Here is an 18,707-nt window from a genome sequence, read left to right on the forward strand (position 1 = left end):
TACCATGTGATTTGAAAATATGTTTTATTTTGCTTAAGTAATTTATGTAGAGCTGAGTTAGTTGATAGGAATCTGAGCTGCGATAAATTTAGTTTTGGCTTGTGTAGCTGAAAGTTTTTCTGTGTTCTTCCTGGCAAATCTCTCTCACCTGCCAGTCCTGCAGCCATTCAGACCCAAGTAAACATACAGAGGCTTATATTATTTATGAACTGTATGGCCATTAGCTCAAGCTTATTACTGAGTAGCTCTTATAGTTAAATTAACCCATAATTATTATCTATGTTTAGCCACATGGCTTGGTACTTTTTCTCAGTTCTGCCTTCACATCTTTCTTCCTCTGTGTCTGGCTGGCGACCCTTAGACTCAACCTTCCTCTTCCCAGAATTCTCCTTGTCTGCTCATCCCACCTGTACTTCCTGCCTGGCTACCGGGCAATCAGTGTTTTATTTATCAACCAATCAAAGCAACACATTCACAGAATACAGAATAGTATCTACAACAGGCTTGTAAGGTTGATGTAGGTTAGCTAAGGGAAAATAGAATTTCCCCATCCACAGTTTGTAGCTCCCAATCTTTAAATTGAAACTACATATCTAGATGTATCTAATTGCCAATTTTCTTTCATTAATTAAGTTCTTTTAAAGAGCAGTTCACTGAGTCTGATATGAAATACTACATTCTGAGTTTGCCTATCAAGAGAGTACATAGAAGTTCATATTCTATGTGCCAATATTGTGGATCAAATAAACTACAAATTAATCAAATTAGCTGTATGTTATTCTCTTAAGTTAAAAAGCACACTTTGTAAGTACCTGGAAGTCAAGGCTGGAGTTTAGAATTTTTGACTCCTTGGGTAATAGTGCTGCAGGGAGTCTAGACACCCCTCTGGTTCTGAGCCCATGAACTTATTATACTTCCTTAATTCTCTTCTCACATTCAGCTCTGTCTTATATTTCAAGGTATCTAGGATTAATGCATATGGATGCCACAATCTACCTCACAAGCTTTGTTTACTGATGTGTAGATGCCAGCACCATCTTTTACTTTCAGAAAACAGTAGGTCCAGAGCAGATGCCTCCTCAAACAGGCTCTGGATTAAGGAATTTCAAGGTGCCAATGTCAGAAATGTGGTCTTGAAAGACAGTCTAGATTGCACTGAAATCCTGCCTTGGCCTTGTTATCCTTGGGGGATATGGCTGTGTCAAGAGCAAGTCCAGTCAGGAAGGGGCATTCTGATATGAAACCTCTTATCTGCCCAGAGCATAAGGGCTCTCTGAGTGCATCTACAGGTTTGTGTTGCCTTCTGGACAAAGCTCATTACCATGTTCCATATTGTACCCTTTCCCTCATCTGACTTATTTCCTTCCCTAGTCCATTCTTCTGCTTAATAATAACTCAGTCATGTTCCATGGGGCTCCTGACCTGACCACAGAAACCACAGTTAGCTAGGTTTCTGATGGACAGAAATCAAAGGCAAACCTTTTGAGGTAATTGATTTCCAACCTATTGTTTAATAGAATTTACCAAGAGCTAAGGAGTCCTTTGTTAGAAAGGACAGTTAATTATCTATTTTGAACCAGATCTGTTGCAAGCATTTAAATACCATCCCTGATGCAAAAGCAATGGAAGCCCCACTTGACCATTTTGAATGAATTTTCTCCACAGGTTTTTTTCTTCCAGAACATTTGAAGGAAAGGCAGCTCACTCCCTTGAACTGTTTTGTTTGCTTTCTATTGTTGTATGGACACATAGATTCTCTGTAGTCAGCTCTCCTGTTTTCCATGGTTAGGTAGGAGCCACCTAGAGTGGATTCTTGCTGGCCAAAGCATGACCACTTTGTCTTTTTCTTTGCCTACAGCTCGAGAGGAGAATGTGGCCACTTTCCGAGGCTCAGAGTATCTGTGCTATGACCTGTCTCAGAACCCCATCCAGAGCAGCAGCGATGAAATCACCCTCTCCTTTAAGACCTGGCAACGCAATGGGCTCATCCTACACACGGGCAAGTCGGCCGACTATGTTAACCTAGCTCTGAAGGATGGTGCGGTCTCCTTGGTCATTAACCTGGGCTCCGGGGCCTTTGAGGCTATTGTGGAGCCCGTGAATGGGAAGTTCAACGACAACGCCTGGCATGATGTCAAAGTGACACGCAATCTCCGGCAGGTAATGGCCCGGGGACAGCGAGCCTGGAAGGGCCATCTTAGGCAGGCACTTTGTGGGGCAGGTGACTGGTGAGGTGTCAAAGGCTAGGGATTTGCATGTAGATTATGTCAAAGTTAAACTGTCTCCACGTTTTTGCAATTTCACAAGGAAAAAAATGATTACAGTATTTTTCTCCTTATACTTTAGTTCCACATTTGTACTTGTTATTTAGAGGAAAGAATAACAGTTGTATAGATAATAAAAATGATAAGTACTTCCATCCTTATTATTCTGCTTTCCTTTTATCATTTTCTTAATTACATTCAAATCTTATCATAGTGTTGTTAAATTCAATTAGGGACAGCATTTTGTTTCCACAGCTTGATGGATTGTCCTCTTTCTTTGAGTATATGTTTTCCTTTTTAATTAAGTTAGCCATTGCCATGATGTCATAATAATTTTAATTCACTCCAGGAAAAAAAAAAACAAACCTTTTTCTTTCTCCTATTAATTTAGCATCCCTCCCCACATTTATTTATTTATTTATTTATTTATTTATTTATTTATTTATTTATCTTCTCCCACTGTTATGTGAACCTCTAGCCTTGGAATTAATTAGCTGGGATCTTTCTGAAATCATGTTTCTCTGTTCCCTGATGCTGTGGTCCTACTTCACTGCCCTTGTCTCTACCTCCGAGACTCTTCAGTTGCCTGGGAGGCCTGGCAAGTGGAAGCACCCAAATAAAATTGTCAACTGTGGAGCAGCTTTCCTGATGCTGTGTGTGCTTGAGAACTCCCATCGCTTGTGGATTCTAAGCAGGCAACTCCGTCAGGTGACACCAGGTCCAGAACGCCTGAGCCAAGCGAAGTTGTTTTCCATTTCATTACTAATAATGATAATAATCAAATCTTATCAGTACACATCAGCCAAAGAAAAGCATTGCCCATCAAAGCCAAGGTCTGTGCTGAGATTGCCTTTTTCATGTTTCTATTTTCAGTTGGTATTTTTCTCTACTTGTAAATTTGTCACACAAACCAGTTGGACAGCATTCATCCTTTATTAATCAGAAAGCGGTATGCAAATTTCCAGAAAGTGCTTATCAAATTTTCTTCTGCAATATGATTGATTTAATGCTGTCTTGTGTAAACATGAAAGCCTAAGACATGACAGGTGTTTGCATACGTTTTCTGGTTGATAAAAGTATGACTCCTAAGAAATGCTAAACAAGTGGCATAGGCTGGCACACACTGGAAACACATTATAGTGAAAACACTCATCTGCACATTTAAGTATATCAAGGAAGCCAACTGATTGGAAGATCCCATCCTGTTTATAGTAAAGTTGTCAAATCACACAAGACTTAAGAGTCCCCAACATTTTCACCACATAGGAATTCAAATTTTATGAGTCATTATTCTATGATTTTCCTTCAAGGTCAAATAATTCTAATATGTAAGTACTTTTGTTCATCACCTCCACTCATTGCTACCCAGAGGAACTTCTTAACAATCAAGAGACTCCCAAATCAAATTTCCATTCGCAAACATGGACAGACTCAATGTATCTGGCCTGTGAACTCTAGACCAAAAACTGAATTATGACCAGTTTTGATTGGCATGGCCAAAATTATATCCTTGGAGCCTTAGTCATCTGAGGGGAAACTTTATGTTCTGGGTAGCATTATCAGGTCAGAAGTCTCAACAAGTTGCTTCTTTTGCTCCTGCCCCACATGCATCCTCCTTATTCAGGAACCACTCTGAGTTGCTCACAAAACTTTCACTTTTGTTTCTACTTAAAAACACTTTTCCAGAGTTATCAGGCCCCAGTTAATCCCTTTAAACTAAGCAGATAAATTAAATGATAGTTCAAATTTATTGTTATGATGTTTCAGTCAGGAGCGTTGTGAAAAAAATTTACCTTGTAGAGTTTCTAATATATTCCAAGTTTGAAGGTCTGGTTCCTCTCTGTGACCTTGGATATGTCACTTCACCTTCCCGCATCACAGTGTGTGTTTGCAAACTCTGATTACAATGCTCCTGAGCCTTGTGTGGTGGCTAAATATGCAAAGTGCCTTCTGTTCCAGAAGGATTATGAGCTCATCCATGGTCTGGGTGCTAGATTTGCTGTGACGTGCAAATGATTTACAAGCCGAGCATTCAGTCTCAGAGGTGACTGTTTCTGCCTGCTGCCAAGGGTGCAGGGAAATGGAGTTTCCTTTTATAATTAAAGCTATGGAGTTCTTGGGATTTGAAGAATTTCTTAGCTGAAATAATCTTGATCTCATGTAAAAAAATATGTGTATCATTTAAACTCATTGAAATCCACATTCAGAGAGAGAGAGTTGATTTTTTACAAATAAAGTCCATTCAATATTGTATAATCTAAGATTATTATTTTACCCATTGAAATATTTATAGCATCCTTTTTGAGTTCCCTAGAATACATTAGAAAAATGAGAAGCCTCTGTGTATTTCAAATAAACTGTAAATGGCTTCATAAATATTTGATAACAAGCTGATGGTAACCCATCTACTTTTTTTGGCAAAATCTGATGGCTTTGGTGGGAAAGATTTATCTGAGAAAAATTGGCCTGGGGTTTCATGAGAGTATCCCTTACCAAGGAAGGCAGAACTACTACTTTCTTTTTCCATGGCCACCAGTATGTGGTTCTGTCCTTATGTCAACTCACAGCCAAGCCCAGATAGGAGCTTCAGATTGAAAGGCTTCAATGTGAACTGCCTGTGTTTGTTCCAAATTATAGTTGGGATTAGGAGCCAAAACTCTGTGTGTGTGTGTGTGTGTGTGTGTGTGTGTGTGTGTGTGTGTGTGTGTGTTTATGCATGTGCGCATGTGTGCTTATTGCACAGAGAGAAGGATATTGTCCTTTATCTTACTAGAACCCAAAGTCATGTCTATCATGTAACTTGCTTTACATCTGGGTGCCTCTTTTGGTAAAGCATGTACACAAAATAGATGGCAGGTCTTCCAGCCTTCCAGACACCCAGCACAAAGGGTGCCGTCAGTTTAGAATTTGAAAATTAGTAGCAAAGAGGAAATTATTGTAGCGAGGTATTTTCTAATCATGTTTAATCTGCCATTCTTCCTGATATCCATTCACAAAATTGTTTAAAGGCTTAAAACTCAATGTTCCAGAGGAGTAGTGGGAGAGATTTCTCCCCAGCCATTCTGGCAAAGTAAAGAAATTAATAACTTAATTGGGTAATAAATAATCAGTTTGTGGTGTATCATTATGACATAAAGATTATAAACTATAAGGAAAAGAAATCTGAGAATGTTCCCATTGGCTCACAAATCTACAGACATCAATGGGGTCATAGACAGTCTGTAGAGACTTAACGTATGCAGTGTAATCAAGGCTTGCTGTCTGAGGCTCTGTGCTAGCATTAGGTTCTTTGCAGGATGGCCCATCTATATAGTTAGATTCAGACATGAAAACAAATACTAACATATCATTAGTATTTAGTTATCTGTTTGTCTACATATGGACTGGTATATTGGGCGGTGGTGGGGGAGTCTTTTCTTTCAGTACAAGGGAATGTGTATGCATTTGTTAGAGGGTGGGAAGGGAACACTGACAGCATTCATTCAGAAGAGCCCTCTGAAGTAAGTATGATACTAATTCTAAGTAGTGAGGTTTTGGTTTGAATGGTAGCTGGAGGGAACAGGCAGTTGCCATGACTGGTGACTGAGTCCCTAAGCAAGAGTTTCCATAGAGTCCTGGTCTCATTGTCTTTCCCCACTCTTTCTGTGTTGGGTGCCTTTTTTTGTTGTTTTTTTTTTTTTTTTTGAGAGACTAACACAAGATCATTCATGCGATGTGTCATTTTACTAACCGACTAATGTACTAACACCCTAACGACTCATCTTTGTTTTTGGTTTTTTTAATTAACAATCGTTCTGTTCACAATTTTTAATTTCCTTTCTTCCCCCTTCTCCGCAAAGCACTCAGGCATCGGACACGCTATGGTAAACAAACTACATTGTCTGGTAGATATCATTCTTATTGTCTTTTTTTGGGTTTGCCGTGTGTTGCCCCCTCCCCCCCCCAACCCCCTTTTGTCCTCTTTAGACTCACTTCTTCTTTCCTTTCAATTTTTTTGTTCTTAAATTAAACGCAAGCCTTTTTCTTTAAAAAGAAAAATAGAAGGAAATGTAGCTGTCCTGAAATCAGTGTTTATTCAAGTTTGATGGGGACAGTCCCTTTTCTCCAGTTTTCTTTTGTTTGGCTGTCCCCCTCCCCAAAAGTTATTTTTTTTTAAGAAAGTTTCCTCAATTAGTTCTATTTTTATTTACCTATTTTGCAACCTCCAAATTACAGTCCAGGGACAACAGAGATTTGTACTGAGGACTTCCTTCTCCCTCTGTCGTCTTCTCCTCTCTCTTCCTGTTCTCTCTGTCTCCTTCCCTATGCCTTAGCCCCCCTCTCTCTGTCCCCTTTATGTGGCTGTGGCTGCATATGATGATATGATGATCCACAGATGATCTGAGGAGGAAAGTACGCTGCTTCCTGTAATCTTCCTCTCCCTTCTTTGACCTCACTCCTCACTGTGGCCAACGGGAGGGCCACCAATTGTGTTCTTCATCCACACTGCATGGCATGGTCCTGTCTCGTGGGAAACGCATCAGCATCAGAACTTGGTCCCCTACTTACCTCTATGTTACTAACAACTGGCAACCAACCATCAACCCAGTTCCACACTCGTCTTTCCCCATTTTCATCTTCCTTTCATCATCCTTCACATATTTGGGGGTTGGGTTTGGACTTTTTCTTTTCTTTTTTCTTTTTTTTTTTTCAGTGAGGGAGGTGGCAGGCAGGGGAAGTGTTACCCTTTAGTTTTAAGTGTTTTTTCCCCCTCACACTTTCCATTTTGTTTTCCTTCAGTTTGTTTAATGCATGCATGTGTGGTGTGGATTTTTGATTCTGTTATTTCATCCTTTCCCACAGAACTGCTTTCCCCCCCTGCCTCTCGCTCATCTCCATATGATTTTCGCATGGGTGTGTCAGTGTATGGTCTGTGCATGCTCTGAGGCTCCATATTTTCTCTCTGCCCTCTGCTTATGGATGGTGGGTGTATGGGTGCTAATCCTCCTGGTTGGCATTGTTATTATTTTGGTTATCATTGCCTCATCATTAATTTCTTTTTGTTAAGGTTGCTTTTTAAGTTTGGGTCATTTCTTCTGTTGGTGGTGGTAGTTAAGGGGTGGGGGTGTTGGGGTTGGTCCTATCCCTGGGATGGTCCATAGCATGTATCATTCTGGACATGTTAGGACAGAGACCCTCCTCCTTCCATACCCTGAATGCATGTTTGTTAGTGTGGTGTGAACCATAAAAGAAACAAACAAAAAAAGAAAAGAAAAAAGGGGGAAAAACCACTAACAACCAAAGACCAACCCCTAACATATACCATTGTCGAATGTCTCCCTTAATGTTTCTCATTACCACCATAAATAACAATCATAAGAAAAAATAAATCATTTTTAGCAGTGAACTGAGACTAGTGATATTGTGTAAGAGTGGTTCCATTTTCTAGCCTGACTCAATATAAAGTATGTAGTGGGTGGAAAAAGGTTCTCAGCTTAGCTGTTCTAACACATTGTCCCATTAGCCACCAGGGAAGACTGTAGGCTTGGGACATAGGAAGGCAGACCAGAAAATGGAACTTGGCTGCACATACCAAAGTCAAGCCAAAATAGAAAGAATACCTCACCAAAAATCTTAATGGAGGTCAAACCACATGTAGGGGAAGCCATTGAGTTTTAATAGGATTGTAAGGTCATTGCTGGGATTTTTTTTTGTCCCTATGTCCCACTTCCAGGTGACAATCTCTGTGGATGGTATCCTTACCACAACGGGCTACACTCAAGAGGACTACACCATGCTGGGCTCAGATGACTTCTTCTATGTTGGTGGAAGCCCCAGCACTGCCGACTTGCCAGGATCACCTGTGAGCAACAACTTCATGGGCTGCCTTAAGGAGGTAATGTTGATACACTTCCATTGAACGGAGGGCTAGGGTGGGGGGCAGTAATGGTGGTAGAACTGCTTGAGAATAGAAAGAAATTTCTAGACCAATGACTGCACATGGCTGATCATCTTTGAGTGTGAATAGATGTTGTAGAAGACAAGACTTTGAACTTTAAAATAAAGGTCCCATCTTTTGGTCCAAGATAAAGATTGTCGAGTGACCTTGGGTTGGTTACTTAACTATTCTATGGCTCAGTTTCCTCCTCTAACTAACGAAGACGCTTATCATTGCTCAGATAGCTGTGCAATGCGAACGAACTATTCTCTATAGATGAAATCACAAGCACACATGTGAAGGTTGACTTTGTGCTCTTTGTTCAGCAAGTAGGGAAGCTATTGTTAGAGATCACACAGTGTATGCGTCTCATCTGAAATATAGCATGTGTATGATTTTATCTTTATTAAGTGTGGCAATCCCAAAACCTGTTTTCTTGTTTGTCAAAATAAAGACAAACATTTCAGCATGTAACGTTCATGCTCAGAAAAATGGGCTTGCTTTTCTCTCTTTGTTTTTCTTTCCTGAAAGCTAGTCACTGTAGCAATGAGAGAGCAGCAGGGCTTGCCGTTCCTCATTTATTACCCTTGTAGCTGATGCGCTGAGACCTCTGTCTGAGAGCAGAGGAGCTTCAGTCGAGTGTAAGTTCAACCTCTAAGGTCAATTGTTGAGGCAAAAAGAATCAGCCTTGACTTGTTAGCATTTGTTCACCATGATGTGTCATGGAAGCAGTACACTGCACGTTTTCTTTAGTCTAAGTTAAGCTTGATTGCCTGAGCTATCCATACCATTTCCTTAGGGAAATTGGTCGAGAATCTGATAGTGTTACTTCTTCTAGATAAAAATTTCTTGTGACATCTTGTGAGTCTCCTCCTGGAACAAATGTTTTATTCTTATTATAGTTATTTGGAGTTTATTGAACAGTGGGTATACAGTAGATGATGCCATACATGGATTCCGTCAGTGGCACTAGATGATGAACAGGAATTGCCTCTGCTATACCTGACACACAGTAGGTGGACAGAAAAGATTTATTGAATGGACTGAATTATCAGGCAACCATGATGGACCTTTAACTATGTGATATTTAATCTTGGTGGCTCTTTATAAGCGATGGTCTCCATGCTCAAAGACTTCACAGTCTGGGAAGGGAGATGAGATCAGTAAGTGAATAATGACAGCATAGGACCATGCGTTCAGTGCTGCAGACTGCTCTGACTGAGCAGAGGAAACAGATAAAATTTAGGTGGGAGTCAGTTTTAGAGAAGAGGTGACATTTGAGTCAATGATTACTGCAATAAGCCATGTGTGAGTTGAGAGGAAGAGGTGAAAACGAAGACACGGCAGAGGAAGATTTCAGTTACAGCTTTGTATAGTTCTTGGTCTGAAGGACACATGGAGAGGAGAATCCAAACTGTGGCCCTCTCTTTGATGGTGGTTATCTCAGCTTCCCCTGACTTTAGGGATGCCACTGTTGTTTCTGGAGTGAGTATGGTAGGCACACAGCACTTGTTCCCCAGGAGTCACTCCTGTTTGAATAGAATAAGGGCATACACTACTCAGAGTCTGGTGAGCCCTGAGAGGCTCTAAAACCCTGCTAAATCCACCCTAGTTTGAAGTGTACTCTCATCAGAAAGTGATTCAACATTCCTGCCACCAAGGACTTGGCTCAGGAATGCATCAAGGATTGATTGACATAGCATAGTCCTCCATTTTTCTGTTTTCTGGAGGGAACATAGGGGCCACGTTTCCCTTATACACCATTACATAAATCATCTCTAAATTATATTTGGAGTCAGTTTACCAACTATAGTAATTTTTATCTATTAACTAGGAAGGTTACCTCTGAGAATTTTGGAATGTGTATAAAAATAGCATGATACCTATAATGGCTTTACCCATGAAAAATTTAGATTAAAACAAAACATGCACATACATGTACATACATACATACATACATACATACATACATACATAAAAACATAAAGAGGGGGATAGAGGGAAGAGAGAGGCAGAGGGAGAGAGGGAGGCAGAGAGAGACAGAGAGAGAGTTATAGAGGAGACTATGTAAAAAATAGGAAACCCTTTAGAAGTTTGTCTAATGTTGTTATATAGCTTGCAACTTTGTGGGGCTAGCATGAGGACCTACTTTGACACCCAGAACTCACATGGAAGATGAAAACCTCAAGTCAAAGTTTAAGGCTTTAATTCCAGTCTGAGAAGGCAGAGACTGCCAGAAGCCTGCAATAGTGGCGCATGCCTTTAATCCCAGCACTCAGGAGGCAGAGACAGGCAGATCTCTGAGTTTGAAGTCAGCCTGGTCTACAGAGAAAGTCCCAGGACAGCCAGGGCTATACAGAGAAACCCTGTCTCAAAAAAGCAAGAAAAAAAGACAACACACACACACAAATATGCACCCCCCCAAAAAAAAGCACCTTGCTGGCCAAATAATAAAACCAGATCTGTGAATTCCAGGTTCAGTGAGAGACTGCTATCTTTAAAATTAAGGTGGACAGTGACTGAGAAAAGCATCCCAAATCAACTTCTAGCCTATACACACACACACACACACACACACACACACACACACACACACACACACACACAAATACATTCACATACACATGCACATGCATGAACACACAGACACACACATGTGCACACATTTGCATGTATATATGACCCCACGTACACACAAACAAGGTGAAGCAACTGAGTATGACATCAGCACACACACAGAAATGTGCATCCACACATACATGTACATATAAAAGTTTCTGGAGAACAGAGTCAATATTTGAAGCAACCGCAATTAGTGGTAAAATTTCCTCGTTATCAAGCAGTTTAAAGCTGTATTTAAGTCTAGACTGTGAGAAGGGGATGACAGAAACTCGGCAGGAAGTGGTGTGTAAAATAGAACATTGCTAGGTCCCACCTCATCCATGTTACACATGGGTTTTTTTTTTTCCTGTGGGCCTGTGAGGTCTTCCACTTTGCTTGAGAGCTTGAACATGCATGTGACTGTGAGTCTAATGAAGCTCTGACGTAGTTTTCTTCTTCTGTTTAATCCCTGCATTTTATTGGTCTGCGAGGAAGCCTGGGGAAATCACTTGTCTTTGACAACTTATCAAAACAGGGAGAGCTGCCCCCCCCACTAGACTTTAGCTTCTTGGCAGATGGACCCTCTCTGATCATTTAACCTCATGACAGACTTTCCTCTTACAGTACAATGCCACCATCCCTTCTCTATCTCTTTTTCTTATCATTTCTTGTCATTTGTGGCTGTAAGTTTCCCCAAGTTAAATTTTGTACTTTAAGTGCCATTTAACCAAATTTGGGACATGATAAAGAGATGACGGGACCATAGACACTAGTTTGTTTATTGTGGAAACAGGTTTTATTTGGGGAACTCTATCTGCTTTACTCCTGAAAGCTCAGTTCTGACTCTGCTGTTGAGCTAAGGTGACTGGATGTCGCCTGTGGACATAGCTCCTAACTTGACATCTCTGTGAAAGCCTCAGTATAGGAGCCCAGCTGGGAGACTGGCTCCTACATTTTACAACAGGGCACTCTGGAGGAAAGAGAGAGAAAAGATATTAGATAGAAGGACAGAGGGGAAGAGAAACAGAAAGAAACACAGGATAGCCTCGGGAGGGCCTGGATCCAATGGGCCCTACGGTCTCTTCTAAAGGGCTATTTATAGGAATGCCAAGGGATAGACCAAAAGACCTCCCCATAGCTCAGGCAAGTATAGACCCTTCCAATCACCTCATAACCATGCACATGGTCAAGCAATCCTCTAATACAGATCTGCTGGGTAAAGCAAACTCAGATTTCATTAGGAAACCTTTGTGGGCCTTCACACCACAGCCAAGTTGTCATCAAACTCTTGTGGTTCTCTGCACACTACATTTATAGCCATTGAAATATCACCAAGTTGACATCTTGGTCCTTTTTGTCTTTTCCTGTTTTAGTGTATCTGTTTAATTTTTGTTTTTAATGGATCCCCAGGCCCCAAAGTTGTTCTTAGCTTTGTGGAGGCTCTCAACAGGTTAGTTTTTGAGGGAGTATCACGTTTCAAAATGGATAAATAGTATTTCTCAGATAAGTCATTTTAAGGCATTGTTGATCACTTGGCTTCATAAAGAATACTTTGCCATGGCAATAGTTGAATCTTTCAAGATCTCTCAGATAACCAGTATGAGGGAAATGTCAAATAAAGGGTCTCCACACAGCTAAGAAAGATGGGTTGAAATCTATTTTAGGAAGAACAGTACACATAGAGTCTGAGGAGGCAGGATAGTATAATGAAAATAATAACTGAATTGAAAGTTAGTAGACCTGGGGCTGGAGAGGTGGCTCAGCAGTTAAGGGCACTGGAGGCTCTTCCAAGGATCTGGGTTCAACTTCCAGCACCAACATGGTGGCTCATAACCATTTATAATTCCAGTCCTAGACAATCTGATGCCTTCTTCTGGCTTCAATGAGTACCAGGCATGTGTGTGGTACATGGACATACATACAGGCAAAATTCTCAAATACATTAGTTTAATGATTAAAAAAGAAAATTAGTAAACTTGGTTAGGAACACAAACTTGATTGCACTATATGACTTAGAATTAGACACTGATTTCTTTTTTTAAATGAGTGTTAGTTTGCCAATTTGTAATGAGGTAATCCTAAGAGCTATGTTGCATTCTTCTTAAGGACAACTGAAACTATGGGCATAAGGCAAACATTATTATACAATGATATCTTAGAAATCTAATAAAAATTTCGTATAGCCACTTATAAAGCAGCTGTGAACATGACTCTAAGCGAAAGTGCATCTGCCTGTAGAGATCTCTGTAACTACTTTATTAGCAAGTCATTTTCAGGGAAAACCTTTTATTTTGAGGTTTTACCTAATAAAAGTCTCTCATATTTGTAAAAAGAGGAGCAATCCATCCACTCCTCCTCAGCATTTCCCTTATTTCTATCTTCAGTCATTTATTTGATGCTATCAATCTCCCTTTGTTAAAATACAAGCTCCATGAGAAGAAGACATAATTATAATTTCACAGCAAGCAGAAAAATTCCTGGCATTAAAAATTGTGTTCAATCATGAGTACATCCATCCATCCATCTATCCTCCCTCCCTTCCTCCCTCCCTCCCTCCCTCCCTCCCTCCCTCCCTTCCTTCCTTCTTTCCCTCTCTTCCTCTCTCCCTCCATCCCTTCCTTCCTTCTTTCCCTCTCTTCCTCTCTCCATCCCTCCCTTCCTTCCTTCCAGGTCTCATGTATCCCAGGCTGACCTGAAACTCATTATGTAGACCTCAGCTGGCTCTTTTCCAGTTCTCTTGCCACAGTCTCCCAAATGCTGGGATTACAGTTGTGTGCCTTCACATCTTGTGTATGTGGTGCTATGGGTGCAACCTATGTATTTGTGTATGCTAGCAACTCAACTATATCCTTATATCCTTATCCTTGGAAAGTCTATTTATTTTTGAGACAGGGATTCTCTGTGTTGTTTTTGTACCTCTCCTGGATCTCATTCTGTAGACCAGGCTGGCCTCAAACTCACAGAGATCTGCCTGGCTCTGCCCCCCCAAGTCCTGGGATTAAAGGCATGCACCACTGCACCCAGCTGCCTATTCATTCTTAGTAAACAGTTTATGCTTCTAAAAATTGCATTCAATGGTGTATCTAGAATAAAGGAATAAGTGAGTTAGCTGCTTGGAGCTCTAAGATCTGGTGAGGTTTAGGTCAGTACTGTCTTAGTTCAGGTTGGTATAGCAAAGTACCTCAGACATGCTGGCTTATAAAAAAAATAGAAATGTACTTCTTCTAGCTCTGGAGGCTGAGAGTTTGAGATCAGTATGTGTCATACTCAGGTTCTAGTGAGGGCATCTTCTGGTTAGCAGAGTGTCTCCTCACTGTCTCCTCACTTGGTGGATTAAAGAATTTCTTCAGATTTTTTTTTAAATAAATCTCATCAAGATCTAATTACTTGAAAGTGTTCACCTCTAAACACCATGATGCTGGGGTTAGGATTTCAAATTATGGCCTGTCAACATTTTAGCATGGTATAGGGAGGGAGAAAACAGGAAAGGGAGGTGGGCCTAATGAGACAGTGTGAGCAAAGGCAAGCAGGCAGGACACTGGATAAAGAGTGAGGAACTTATAAACAGTTTATAAATATCAAAATCATAAGATCAGAAGTTATGGAGGTATAGCTACAAAATTAGTTAGGGCCCAGGTCATTTATCCCATGCTGTGCACTCTTGGTCTTTATTTTGTATTTACACAGAACCACTGAATGATCTTAAGTAGTGAATGACACTGTCATTGTTGCATGCTATTCAATAGGCCCTAATTCCTGGATCAAAGGTCATCTATCTACTATCTGCACCCAGGGTATTTTATTTTCTTTCCACGAAGTTGAAAAGCAGGCATGGAAAGAGAAATCCATCAGGTACCGCACTGGGCAGGGAGACAACTCGCCTGAGCTGTTTCCACAGAAAAGCATTTCTACTTGACCTGTATTTCAGTTTCCAAGTGCCCTTCTGTCAGGACGTATATTTTTTTCCTTCTTCTGCCTTTGGCATTGCTAAGCTGTCGTTGTTGGATGGAGCACACGTAGTAATGGGCAACCTATGCCGATACTGACTCGCATAGTGATTCCTTCAGAAGCAGAGAGCTCACTGAAGCCCGTCACAGTGCCCTCCTACATGCTGGACCTTCTGCGCTGTTCAATTAGATTCTGTCTGCATTGTCCTCCTTTCTCCTCCATCTGGTACTTCTCCCCTGCACCCAGTGTGTTAGGCTCTCTCTTTGCCCATGGGGAAACCACATGCTGACTGAGACCACTAGCACAGACTGGTTTTACTCACCATCTTTTCTCATGACATTTCTAATAGGAAGGAAGGAAAACCAGGAAAATTGGGTGGATGGAACATATATTCAGAGGAAAAAGGTTTGAGGGGAGCACCATTGTGCACATTACATTCCACATCCCTTTGTGATTATTAGACATTTAAAATTGAATGGGGCTTTGCAGCCAGAGATAGTCTCTGAACAGATGATTAATGGTTTAATCTGTAATAACTTTACATTTTATAGAACCCTGATAGTAGTCCACATCTGGTGAGCCAAGCTATTTAAGGCTGTGTTAATTCTGTTAATTGCTATATGCTTATTTGAATTGCTGGCACCTGCGAGCTTCAGAATAATGTGTTTGTTGTTGCCTTAAAAATATACTCATTTTGTGTTATTATGTCTCACTGTCTTCTGCTGCTAATCTGTTATGCTATACCTTAATTTCTTATACTATATCTTAATTTTACTTTTACATTGTCCTGTCACTTTTCCACTCACTGCCTTTTCCCCTTTACCTCTTCCTCCTTTCCTTCAATTCAGTGTTTTGCAAGACTTTGTATTTGTATCCTTCCTGATTTATTAGGTGGGTACAACTATCCATCTGTAAGTAGGTGACATGGGGTCATGGTCTGGACCTGTACATCCTTGTTTCTCTAGTATTAAAACATTGTGCAGCTCAGAGTCAGCAAAGTCCAAGGGAAGGATTCCATGTCAGTGTGAGGGATGCAGAAGGAACTTGAGTCCAGGGTTGTATTCTCGCTAACTCACCCCTGAAAATTTGCCTGACATACAGCAAGTCACTGGACTGCCTATGCCTCAGTTCCCTCTTTTCTAGATAAGTTATGTTAAACATTTCAATGTAGGAAGAAAAGATACTTCTTGTTTGTCTGGTTTTTGAGACAGGGTCTTTCTGTTATGAAGCTCTGGCTATCTTGGAATTTGCTATGTTGACCAGGCTGGGCTCAAACTCACATCTGCCTGCTTCTTCCTCCCAAGTACTGGAAGTACTTCATAAAACAAAAACACTATAAAAATACTAATGGAGTCAGTATTCATATAATTTTACTTATCAATTAAAAAACAAACAAACCAGGTAACCACTTGTTTTTCTCTGCTGTTTCTATAGTTTAAAAGTTGTAGAAACCCATCCAACAGAGTTTAGAGAAAAAGACTAGGAAGTCAGCTACTGGGGTCAGTCCTTAATTCAGAAATGTTAGCTTTTCTTGATCTGTGAGAGCCATGTCTTAATCTGTAGAATCAGAATAGCATCACTGCCAGGCCAAATGCACACTCTGGTGGCAAAGAAGAAGAGGGGATAAACTGTATCTTCTGGGGATTTGTGACATGCATGAGGTGTGTTTCAAGAGGGGGCAGACATTATCACTTACCCCAGGACATAAGAAAGTGGAGTACTGTGAGGCTGTACTATTTCCTCAGAGCTACTGGGCATTATAGTACTATGACAAAGAGAAAGAGACTCTTCATTTACTTTAAAATTAAGCTTTCTCTCCTTTTCCCTCTACTCTTGGTTGTTTTGATCTGACGTCTCAAACTGTAGCCTAAGATGTCCAGTTACAAAGAAGACTAGCCTGGCTTATACTAGATGCAATCCTCCTACATCATGCTCTTTAGTACCGGGAGGTACAGGCCTGAACTACCACGTCTTTGTCGATGAATTTTTTTGAGAAACAGACAATGATTTGTTGTTGTTGATGATGTGATATCCATTTCCCACTTTCTGACAACCATTCACTGGTTTTTGTTGCTTTTTATTTAAACTTTGGTGACACAGTGGCCCTCTCCCTATGCCTGTCTCTGTCAATGAGTATGTGATTTCCTGTGTACTCAGGTACTTGTGTGCTCTAGCCATGACAATTTTTTTCGAACTAAATCTGAGACAGGGACATGTAGGTTCAAGAGTTTGGTTCATAAGTTTTAGGAAGTCATCTGTCATTTGGGTATGTGTGTGTGTGTCAGAATTTGGGATGCTATTTAATTGAGTACTGGTACGTCTGCTGTTACAAACAAATATGAGACCAGAATGTTGCAAACCAGAGCAGAAAGATGAGGATAAAGTAGGTCTAGGTTTTGGTTACATTTTAAAAGTCTTGAGTCAAGCATTCTTTAAATTGGACTGCTATGGCTGGAAATTCATTGCATTCATCCCATCCTTTGACTAAACCAACTTGGCCTGCTTTCTGTCATTTGTGATAGAGCCTTTGTTCATGTAGGAGAATTCCCCATACTCCTATTTATCCTATTTATTCTCTGACAAGTATATGGGCATTTGGGCCAATAAAAAGATGGATGAAGATAGCAAATGCCCAGCTTATTTTACTTATCATCAGCATATCACCTCCACGTGTGAGTACAATGACTGGGAATCATACACCTTTAAAACACTAACTAATTGACAGATCATATCACTCGTAGATCTGAGTTTGAAAACAGATGAAGGAAGACATCCAATGTCCTCACATTAAGAGAGTAAACTGACAGACCCAACATCCTCTACTTTGAGATAGAAAAGATTCCTGCACTCAAAAGTGAAGCACTGCCCTTACACCTGAAGATTTGCCCTATGGGAGTGAGATCAATTTGGTTCATATGTTCTTACTAGGTTAATGAATAGAACCTAGGTATCTAACACAAAGAGGAACTGAGAGAGAGAGAGAGAGAGAGAGAGAGAGAGAGAGAGAGAGAGAGAGAGATACAAACAGACAGAGACAGAGAGATAGAGACAAAGAGAGACAGAAAGAGTGAGAGACAGAGAGAACTATTATTTTGATTCATGGTCAAAGAAATGAGCTCTCTGCCACTCTGGCCATCTAAGCTGACTGGGCATCTAAGTGAAGACTTCAGTGTCAAATGAGCAGATGGTTCTTTCCAGGGAGTTGTTTGGCTTTTCAGTGGATGAGCTCCCTGAAAAGAAGAAAATGCAATGCTGGTTGATTTGACCAGGCTCATTGTTTTGAAGACTTTTCTCGCCAATCTCCTAGACAACTGACTGTGCGTAGCCCATGAAGATCACTGGATTGCCCTTATGGTCAGAGTTGAGGTCCTAGCCACTGCAGTTACTTATTTATAACTGTTTATACTTGTCATTCATAACTGTCTTTTGAGGGTTATCACTTCTAAAACCATTACAGTCATAACATTTACATCCATAACAGTAATTACCAAGCACACCGTGAAGTAAATGTATATGAAATGTGTGTCTACAAGGTCCTATGCACTTTATGCTTATCCCTTATTTACTTTTCCCATAAAGCTTAGGTGAATTCTGTCATCATTACTAATTTGAGTTCAGAGGGACAGAGTGCTGTGCCCATTGCCACTGTTATCAGCATGAACGAGGAAGACTAAATATTCCTGCATCATGATTCCTGCCACCATTGTTATCAGCTCAGTCATGAAACTCTCTGATAGGGAAAGGGGAAAAGCTCCTTGGAGAAGGCTGGTGACTCTGGGGTTAAACTCACCCTGGGGAATGGCTGCTCACTATCATTTGAAGAGCACACTTCATAGGAAAGGTCATTTAATCAGGCAAGAATGTCCTGCTGGGAGACCAGCTACAATTACCCATTTCTTTTACCTTGCCATTGATTGTTCTGCGAAGACGGGCGGTTTTTGCTTGATTTCCCACTTTGACTGGGCAAATTGATATTG

At 40.6% G+C, this 18,707-nt stretch overlaps 1 protein-coding gene across 1 annotated transcript in view; it reads left to right on the top strand.

Moving 5' to 3' along the window:
- Nrxn3 (neurexin 3) overlaps positions 1-18,707 on the top strand; it is a 1,620,870-nt gene that overhangs the window by 451,770 nt on the left and 1,150,393 nt on the right. The window contains 3 exon segments of the mRNA XM_037210977.1: positions 1,859-2,160; positions 6,104-6,127; positions 7,978-8,139. Coding sequence (XP_037066872.1) covers positions 1,859-2,160; positions 6,104-6,127; positions 7,978-8,139 — 488 coding nt within the window.

Source organism: Peromyscus leucopus, chromosome 14 (genome assembly GCF_004664715.2).
Source record: "Peromyscus leucopus breed LL Stock chromosome 14, UCI_PerLeu_2.1, whole genome shotgun sequence".
In the NCBI taxonomy this organism is placed as follows: domain Eukaryota; kingdom Metazoa; phylum Chordata; class Mammalia; order Rodentia; family Cricetidae; genus Peromyscus; species Peromyscus leucopus.